General features: G+C 48.0%; 1 protein-coding gene across 1 annotated transcript; it reads right to left on the bottom strand.

The window, feature by feature from the left end:
• Positions 1-645: 645 nt before the first annotated feature.
• On the bottom strand, positions 646-2,365 carry LOC113808216 (uncharacterized). The gene is made up of 3 exons (XM_070141554.1): positions 2,189-2,365; positions 1,312-1,518; positions 646-1,158 (listed from the first exon to the last, which is right to left on the bottom strand). The coding sequence occupies exons 1-3, from the start codon at positions 2,363-2,365 to the stop codon at positions 646-648; spliced, it is 897 nt and encodes a 298-aa protein (XP_069997655.1).
• Between the last annotated feature and the right edge of the window lie 7,620 nt (positions 2,366-9,985).

Raw genomic sequence — 9,985 nt, 5'->3', positions numbered from 1 at the left:
GTTCCGGACAATTACCCAGAAAACAAAGGAGGCTGGGTTAATCTGGGATCTTGATTTGAATGCCTCCTGTTGCCACATAATGGGGGTTGTACCCGAGCAAGTGCCACACACCCTTGCCTAAAAGCATCGTCCTTTCCCTCCCGGCATCGCTCAGGGTGAGAGAGAGAGAGAGAGCGAGCGAGAGAGAGAGAGAGGAAGAGAGAGAGAGAGGGTGAGAGCGGGTGAGTGAGAGAGAGAGCGTGTAAAGAAAGAGAGAGGGGTAGCCAGGCTCACAGGCGAGGTAGCGAGAGCCCAAGCCCCAGCGAGAGAGAGAGTGGGAGAGAGAGAGAGAGAGAGAGAGGACCTCCCCCCCCCCTTTCCCCTCGAATCCGGGAACGAAGCAAAGTGGGAAGCGAGCGAAGCATTCCGGACCGGTTGTTGGTGATGCTCATTTCAGAAGACGTGAAGGGAGGCGCGCGCTGGTCCTCGGCCGCTTCCCAGATAGGTTCGGCCGCGCCCTATGGCCAGGACAAGGGGCCGAGCGATGTCTTGAGGCAGCGAGTGGTGGCCAAAGGGTTGGGTAATTACCATAATGGGCAGTAGGAGGGCTCGGGCTGCCTGAACCAACATATTGAGATGGTCTCCGTCTGCTCCTTCTAGCCAGGACTAGACCGCGCTCTGACCCCGCTCCTTGCCGCACTCGCCCCTCCTTCGCCTCGCGCCATTGCTGCTGCTGAGGCTTCTGCTGCTGCTGCTGCTCTCGGGGCTGCTCTTGCTGTGTATTAGGATGCTGCTTTTTCGATGTCTCTGCTGCTGCCGAGGCTTCTGCTGCTGTTCGTGGGGCTTCTCCTGATGCTTTTTTCGATATTTTTGCTGTTGACGAGGCTTCTCCTGTTCTCGAGACTTCCCTTGCTGTTTCTTTCGGTGTTGCTTTTTCGATGTTTCAGTTGCTGCTGCTCTTCCCGTCTCTTGCTGATCTTGTGCTTTTAAGCTGCACTCGCGACTTGCTTCTTGTGCTGCTGTTGAGGCCATGCTGATCCCGAAGACATTCTTGCCGTTTCTGCTGCTGTTGCCGATTTTTTTTTCTGAATTTCGTGCTGCTTCTGCTGTTAATGCGTCTGCTGTTTCTGCTTCCTTTTTCTGTTGATATCGTATTACTTCTACATGTTGCTGCTGAGACTGTACAGTTCCAGTTTCAGCTTTTCATCTGCTCTTTTTCTTTATTATTTATTTATTTTTTTTTTATTCTGCTTCTGTTACTGTCACTGTTGTCCCGCTCCTTCCTCCTCATCCTTAAGCTGTTGCTGTTGAGCCTCCTGAAGCTGTTCTTACTGTTCTTGCTGTTTCCGATGCTAGTGCCAGTGCCTCTTCCTTTTCTGCTGCTCTTCTTGCCGTTGAAGCTTCACGGTTTCCTGCTGTTTCTGCTGTTGCAGTTGCTGCTGCATCTGCTGTTCCTGGCCCACTCGCTCTTACTGCTTCCGATGCTGCTGTTCCTATTGGTTCTGTTGCTTCTGTTGTTACTGTTTCTTTTTGCTGTTTCTGTTGACCTTTTGCTGTTTTCTGCTACTGCTGTTACTACTGCTTTTCCCGCCGTTGTTCCCTGTATCTGTATTACTGCTGCTTTTCCTGCTGTTGTTGCTTCGGTCTCAATTTTCGTCCGCTGTTATTTCTGCTTTTCTCCACTGTTTTACCTGCTGCTTCTATGTCTGCCTTTTCCAACTGCTGTCCCTGCTGCTGTTACTCTTGCTCTTCCCTCTGCTTTTCTGCTGTTGTGTTTTCTGGATTTCCCCTCCACTGCTGTTCCTCCTCCTGCCTTACATTTTGCGGGTGCTGCTGGAACGACCTATGTGCATGACCCCTCCCCCCCACCAGCTCCCTCTTCTCCCTCCCCTCCTTCCACCCATCTCCCCTCTTCCCCTCCCCCATCCTCCTCCTCCTCCCCTCTTCCCCATCGCCCTCCTCTCCCCTTCCCCTCCCCCCATTCTCCTCCTCCCTTCTTCCCCCCTCCCCCTACCCATCATCCTCCTCCTCTCTTCCCCTCCCCCCACCCACCTCCTCCTCCTCCCCCTTCCCCCTCCACCCCATCACCCTCCCCCCCTCTTCCCCCCCCCCCATCCTCCTCCTCCTCCCCTTCCCCCCGTACCCATCTCCCTCTTCTCACTATTTCCCCTCTCAAAAAAAAAAAAAAAAAAAAAAAGGAGGGGAAAACTCTTTGCCTCTGGTTCCCTAACTGCTCGCCCTCCCTCTCCTGCTGCTTTATAACTGCTGCCGCTATGGAGGTGGTGGTTATATTGCAAGGCTCGGTGAGGTGATTGCCACGAGCGATGCCGCAGGGAGGATCAGCGGGAGGAAGACACCAGCGAAATTGCAGCATCGACAAGGACATCGACGCTTACGGTGTGGCTGTGACAGGGGCGGTGGCAGGGGATGTGACGGGGGCGGTGGCAGGGGTTGTGACGGGGGCGGTGGCAGGGGTTGTGACAGGGGCGGTGGCAGGGGATGTGACGGGGGCGGTGGCAGGAGCTGTGGGAGTGACAGTGGCAATGATGATGATGACGGTGACCGTGACAATGACTATGACAATGAAAGTAGCACTGATGATGATGATGGCACTGGCTATGGCAATCACTATGACTATGACCGTGGCCATGGCGATGATGATGACACCAGCAATGGTTATGGCAATGACTACGGCCATGGCTATGACGGTAATCATGACACTAACAATGGCTATGGCAGTCTATGACGATGATGCTAGCAATAGCAGTACCTACGTGAATGAAATAACTAGGAAAATGACAAAGACAATGACAACGATGATGACGGCATGAGAGTGGCAGTGATGGTAATAATGTTAAATGCAACGGCAATGAGGTTAAAAATGAAAAATGCAACGATTACAACACTGACAAAGGCAATGACTAAGGCGATGACAATGACATTAATAATAACAATAAACAATAATAATGTCAGTGATAATGAAGCCGCCAGAAGAAGGAGAATGGCAGAGACAATGACACTGGCAATAATAACAATAATGGCACATGACATTAACAGCAACAGCGACAAATACAACAACAACAAATAGATTTTTGTGGGAAATGAAATGGTAAAGATTCAGAGAAAAAGAATAAGATACAATGGTAAAAAAAATCTGTATCATATAATAAAAACCTGCAAAGCCTAGCATTTAACAAATTCAAAAGAATAGGATCAAAATATAAAAGACTGAGCAATTAATTTTGAAAACCTTAAAAATCTCTTTCATTTCTCTACGCAATATAACGCCTATTTTCATTTTCTTTACTCCATTAAGTTATTCTCTGATAAAAAAGACAAAATAAAATAAAAGCGAAAATCGAAATTCAAAGATCATTCTTGCTTATTAAAACAAACCGGTTTTTGTGTACATTGTTTTTTTTCTTTTCATTTTTTTCTTGTTTTTCTTTTCAAACTTCTTTTTTTCTTTTCATTATTTCTTTTCACTTTTTTCCTTTTCAAAATCATTATTATTTTTTCTTTTTTTCTCAGTACATCGTATCTGCACACGCAACACTGCACACACACAAAGGAAGAAAAAGTTCCAAAGCTGGTAATATGTGCACGCAAATATGCAATCTCGTTGATGTACACAGTCAAGGGAGGAATATGAAAGTGGAAGTTTAGGGGCGCTTATTCGCACGCATATTTATACGTTGTAGACAGGCAGATAGATAAACGGAATTAATACACGTACACACGCGGACAATACATTTGCACAAATACACATGCAGATACACACACTCACATATAGTCACATGTATACACATATACATACGCATTTACACATAATCACACACACATATACATAATAACACATACCAACGTGCACACACACACACAGACATGCACCCGCACACATGCAAACACACACACACACACACACACACACACACATACATGCTCACACACACACACACACAATCAGATACATACACATGCGCGCACACACACACACACACACAATCAGACACATACACATGCACACATGTCCACCTTACACTCGCACATTCTATTATACGTATGCACATATAACCAAACTTAACAAATGCACCACTTCACTGTAACCCACCCCACCTCATCCTAGCCTAACACCAACCCACCCAATCTGACACGAACCCACCTTACAACATCCCAAGCAAGGAACGTATAGCCAGGTAACGCCACTTCGATTTAGTCTGTTGAACCCCACAAATAAATTGACTTTTTCTCTGGAGTATTCTGACGGCTGTTAATGGTAACGAACTCTCCAGTATCATAAATAAAAGAGGGGAATTTTGGTTTTACTTCTGGTAATTATAATAAGAGCGAGGGAATTATATAAATGATTGTGTATCTAGTTATATCTAGCATCTCACAGCGGACTCTCATTGGCTAATCACAGTGACGTCATTAGCTCCGCCTCCTTTTTTGACCCCAAGAATTTGTAAGATATTTTACGGTAAATATTTTTCAGTACATTATTTTTTGGGGGGCGGATGGTTCGGTAATAACAGTGGAATAAAAATTATCGGAAAGGAAACCAAGAAAAATAGAAATAAAATAAATGTTTGATACATGCATTGAGTAAAGACGATGAGGCGGGGCTTAGCCCAGAAGTTGCCAGCTAGTATTTTCATCAAGATGCCTATACCTATGTAAAGGTACCTTGATCCCAACCTACTCCACTCAACCCAGCCACAACCTAACCAAAACCAAGCTAAGCCCAACCAACCCACTCAAGACCAACCCTATCTCAACTTAGATCAACCTTAGCAAAGCTCAACCCACCTCAAACAGTCCCATCGCTAATTCAGCCACCCCATGGCAACTCAACCCTCCCCAACCCAAGCAATCACAACCCAGCCCACCACAACCCAACCCATCACGACCCAACCCACCCCATCACAACCAAACCCACCGCAACCCATTACAACCCAGCCCACCACAACCCAACCCATCACAACCAAACCCACCCTAACCCATTACAACCCAGCCCAGCCCAACCCATCACAACCCAACCCACCCTACCCCAACCCATCACAACCCAACCCACCCCAACCCAACCCACCACAACCCAACCAAACCCACCCCAACCCATCACAACCCAACCCATTACAACCCAGCCCACCCCAACCCAACCCATCACAACCCAACCCACCCCATCCCATCACAACCCAACCCACCCCAACCCATCACAACCCACCCCAACCCAACCCATCACAACCCAACCCACCCTACCCCAACCCATCACAACCCAACCCACCCCAACCCAACCCACCCCAACCCAACCCATCACAACCAAACCCACCCCACCCCAACCCACCCCAACCCAACCCATCACAACCCAACCCACCCCAACCCAACCCATCACAACCAAACCCACCCCAACCCATCACAACCCAACCCACCCCAACCCATCACAACCCAACCCACCCCAACCCATCACAACCAAACCCACCCCAACCCATCGCAACCCAAACAATCACAACCCAACCCATCCCAACCCACCCCATCCCAACCCCCCACAACCCAACCCATCACAACCCACCCTACCCCAACCCATCACAACCCAACCCACCCCAACCCATCACAACACAACGCCAGCCATAACTTCTGAATGAACTGACATCGAGAGATGCGTTAATCACAAACACACATCAGACAGCATGTTCCCATTCATCATACTTATGGCGTCTGTATGATAATCCACAAGCGAATCAGGGATAAGGGAGGGGAGGGAGGAGGAGAGGGAAGGAGGGGGGGGGAGAAAGAAAGGGAAGGAGGGGGAGGAGAAGGAAGGGGAAGGAGTGGAGGAGGAGAGGAAGGGGAAAGGAGAGGGGAAGGAAGAAAGAGGAGAAGGAAGGAGGGAGGAGTGGGAGGGGAAAGGAGGAGGGGAAGCAGGAAAGAGGAGATGGAAAGTGGGAGGAGAGGGAGGGGAAAAGAGGAGGGGAAGGAAGAAAGAGGAGAAGGAAGGGGAGGGGGAAGGATGGAGGAAGGGGAGAGGGGAGATGGAGATGAAAGAGTAGGGGGGGGTAGGGAGAGAGAAGGGAAGACAAAATTAAAGGGCAGAGTAAAGCGGAAAGAAAAAGGAAAAAAAATAAAGAAGTAAAGACAAGGTGGAGAGGGTACGTCAAAAAAAGAGAGGGGAGGAAAGATGATGAGGGAAGAGGGGAAGGGGTAATGAGAGAGAGAGGGGGTAGAGGGGGAGGAGGGGGTCGGCGCTCCCCGGAATGGGTTTTGAGAGATAAATTGGGAAAATCACACAGTAAAGCAGGTAATTATTTTCTGAATCGATGAATGCGTCTGTTCGTCGGTCGGTTGGACGGTGGTCGGGGCTGTGGAAGAGGGAAGAGGGAAGAGGGGAAAGGAGGAGAAGGGGAAAATTGAGAGGAGAAAAGAGGGAAGAGGGGAGGGAGGAAAGAGGGAAGAGGGGAAAGGAGGACTAGGGGAAAATTGAGAGGAGAAAAGAGGGAAGAGGGAAGAGGGGAAAGGAGGACTAGGGGAAAATTGAGAGGAGAAAAGAGGGAAGAGGGGAGGGAGGAAAGAGGGAAGAGGGAAGAGGGGAAAGGAGGACTAGGGGAAAATTGAGAGGAGAAAAGAGGGAAGAGGGAAGAGGGGAAAGGAGGAGAAGGGAAAAATTGAAAGGAAGAAAGAGGGAAGAGGGGAGGGAGGAAAGAGGGAAGAGGGAAGAGGGGAGGGAGGAAAGAGGGAAGAGGGAAGAGGGGAGGGAGGAAAGAGGGAAGAGGGAAGAGGGGAAAGGAGGAGAAGGGGAAAATTGAAGGGAAAAAAGAGGGAAGAGGGGAAAGAAGGAAAGGAGGGAAGAAGGAGAGGAATGAGAGAAGGGGTAGAAGGGGGAGAGAGAAAAGAGGGAAGAGGGGAGGGAGGAAAGAGGGAAGAGGGAAGAGAGAAAAGAGAGAAGAGGGGAGGGAGGAAAAAGGGAAGAGGGGAGGAAAGAGGGAAGAGGGAAGGGAGAAAAGAGGGAAGAAGGGAGGGAAGAAAGACAGAAGATGGAAGAGGGGAAGGAAGGAGAATGAGGAAATGGAAGGGAGGAAAGAAGGAAGAGGGGAAGGAGAAAGAAGGGAAGAGGGAAGAAGGGAAAGAAGGGGAAAATGGAAGGGAGGAAAAAAGGAAGAAGGTAGGGGAGAAAAAGGGAAGACAGGAAAGGTGGAAAGGAGGAGAAGGGGGAAATCTGAAGGAGGGGAGAGAGGAGAAAGGTAATAAGAAAAAGGTGGGAAGAGGGGGAAAGGTGAAGGAAGGGGGAATAAAGAGGAAAAGGGAGAGGGGAAAGAGAGAAGAGGGGAGTGAGGGAAGAAAGAAGGAAAGAAGGAAGGAGGAGGGGGAGGAGAGAAGGGGGGGGAGGGAAGAGGTGGAAAGGGGGTAAGAAAATGAGGGAAGAGGGGAAGGCGGGAAGAGAAGAAGGAGAGAGGAAGGAAGGAGAGGAGGAATCAAGGGAGAAAGGCGTGGGGAAGGGAAGGAAGAAATCAGGAAAAGGGAAGGAGAGAGAGGGAAGGATGAGGGAAGCAAGGATGAAGAAGGAAATGGAGAAAGGAGAGAAAGAGTGAGAGAGATAGAGAGAGAGACAGGAGTGAGAGCTCGATAGATAGATAGCGACAGGGGGAAGGAGAGGGGGAAGAAGGAGGGAGAAAATTCCAGTTTATCTTAAATGTGAAATCCGTAGAAGAGAAGAGGGGGGGGGGGGGAGCCAATAAGGAGTGAAAATAAGGGTTGAGAAAAAAAAACCTTATCCCTCCTTTTACTCTCCTTTCATTTCTTCATTACCACCCTCTTCCTCTTTTTCCCTCCTCCCATCCTACCCTGTCTCCTTGCTGCCCTTTCTCTTTCTTATCGTTCCCTTCCCATCCCCTTTCTCCTTATTCTGTTCTCCTTCTCACTCTCCCATTTCCTCTTTCTCTCTAAGTCTCCCTTTCCCTTCCACGACTTCCTCTTTCTCATTCCCTCCTTGATTCCCTCCCTCTCCCTCCTCCTATTTCATCCTCTTTCCTCTCATACACGCTCTTCTTCCTGCCCTTTCCTTTCTTTCTACCTCTTCCTTTTCTTTCTCCTCTCTCCCTTCATTTTCCTTCCTCCCATCCTATTCTCTCGCTTCTCCCTTTAATCTCGTTCTCTCCCTTCCCTCTCCCTCTCTTCCTCCCATCCTCCCTTCTTTTCTCCCATCTCAATCCCACTCTCTCCCTTCCTTTCCATCATCTTCCGACTTCCCTCTCCTTGCTTCCTCCTATCCCACTCTCTTCCTCTCATCCCATTCTCTCCCTTCTCCCTCTCTCCCTTCCTTTCCATCTTCTTCCGACTCTCCTCTCCCTTCACCACCCCTTGTCGCTCCCCCTCTCCCCCCCCCCTTCCCGATCTCTCCCATGTATATTTTTGACCAAATTGATAGGAACTAAAATGCACAGGAGAAAGAAGTGAAATATATTGGATAAATATAGGATAGGGATAGGGCAAGGAGAGAAGGAAAAGGGGAAGGAAAGAGGAAAGGAAGGTAAGGGAAGAGGGAAAGAAAGAAAGAAGGAAGAAGGGAAAGGAAGAGGAAGGAAAGAAGGAAAGAAAGAGACGGAAAAGGGAAGGGAAGAAGGAAACTGGAAAAGAAAGAAAGAGGGACGAGATAGAAGTAAAGAGGAAAGGAGAATAAGAAGGAAACTGGATAAGAAAGAAAGAGACCGAAGCAAGTAAAGAGGAGGAAAAAGGAAAAAGGGGAAAGAGCGAAGCATGGAAAGAATGAAAGAGGGGAAAGAGGAAAGAGCGAGGCATGAGGGAAAGAGTAAAAGAAGGAAAGAATGAAAGAGGGAAAGAATAAAAGAAGGAAAGAGTGAAAGGGGGAAAGAGTAAAAAATAAAAGAGGGAAAGAGTAAAAGAAGGAAAGAGTGAAAGAGTGAAAGATCGAAAGAGTAAAAGAAGGAAAGAGTGAAAGAGGGAAAGAGTAAAAGAGTAAAAGGGGGAAAGAGGGGAAGCAGGGAAGGGCCGCCTGCATTGGCTGCAGAATGAGGGAGAAGAGAAGGGGACTTGCTGACACAGACAGGTCGACACAGGTGAAGGGGAGCAGGGAGACCGAGGGGAGAAAGGAAGGAGAAAAAAAGAAGTAGAGAGAGGAGGAGGATGAAGGTAAAGAGAGTGAGAGAGGAAGGAGAGATTAAAGAAAGGGGGTAAAGAGAGGAAGAAAGAAGGGAGTGAGAGGAGGATATGGTTAGGGAAAGTGAGAGAGGAGAAAGAGACTAAAGAGAGGGGAAAAGGAGAAAGAGAGAGAAGGGAGAGAGAGGAGGATGATAAAGGTAGAGAGACTGAGCGAGGAAGGAGAGATTAAGAGAGGGAAAAAAATAGAGAAAGAGAGATGGGAGAGAGAGGAGGATATATGGAAAGAGAGTGCGAGAGGACGGAGAGACTAAAGAGAGGGGAAAAAGGAAGGGAGAGAGAGGAGGAGGAGAGAAAGGAGGAAGTGAGAGAGTAGGAGGAGAGAAAGGAGAGGGATAAAGAGAGTAAGAGAGTAGGAAGAGAGGAGGATACAGATAAAGCGAATGAGAAAGGAGGAAGAGAAAAGGAGAAGGGAAGAGAAAGTAACAGAACAGGGAAGAGAGTAAGGAGAGAGGAAAAAGAGAGAAAAGAGAAAATTAATATATATAAGAGAAGGGAAAAGTAAGAGAAGTAAGAGTAAGAGAAGGATTAGGAATAAAAAAAAAAGAAAGAAAGAAAGAAAAAGAGAGAAGGGAAGGAGAATAGGAACCAATGACTGGAAATAAATATAAAAATAAAAGGAAGATAGATAGATAGAGAGAGAGAGAGAGAGAGAGTACAGATAAACAGATAGATAGACAGATAGATAGATAGAAAGAGAAGGAGAGAAGGAGAGAGAGAGAGAACTGGCGAACGAAAGACTGACGAGAGCATAAGGCCAACGACCCATAACAAGGTATTGCATATGAGATGAATATTAATAAGCTTGTGTAAAGATGTATCAGTTTCGAAGACCGAT

This window comes from Penaeus vannamei, chromosome 28 (genome assembly GCF_042767895.1).
Source record: "Penaeus vannamei isolate JL-2024 chromosome 28, ASM4276789v1, whole genome shotgun sequence".
Classification (NCBI taxonomy): Eukaryota; Metazoa; Arthropoda; class Malacostraca; order Decapoda; family Penaeidae; genus Penaeus; species Penaeus vannamei.
Note: the sequence above shows the minus strand (reverse complement) of the source record. Positions and strands in the feature narration are given on the sequence as shown.

Excerpts from the sequence above, each read along its gene's own strand:
- LOC113808216 (XM_070141554.1), bottom strand. The coding sequence starts at position 2,365 with ATGTCCTTGTCGATGCTGCAATTTCGCTGGTGTCTTCCTCCCGCTGAT. Across the intron at positions 1,519-2,188 it reads TAGGGAACCAGAGGCAAAGA|AAACAGCAAAAAGAAACAGT; the intron begins GTTTTCCCCTCC and ends AAAGGTCAACAG. Across the intron at positions 1,159-1,311 it reads CATCGGAAACAGCAAGAACA|TCTCAGCAGCAACATGTAGA; the intron begins GTAAGAACAGCT and ends GGAACTGTACAG.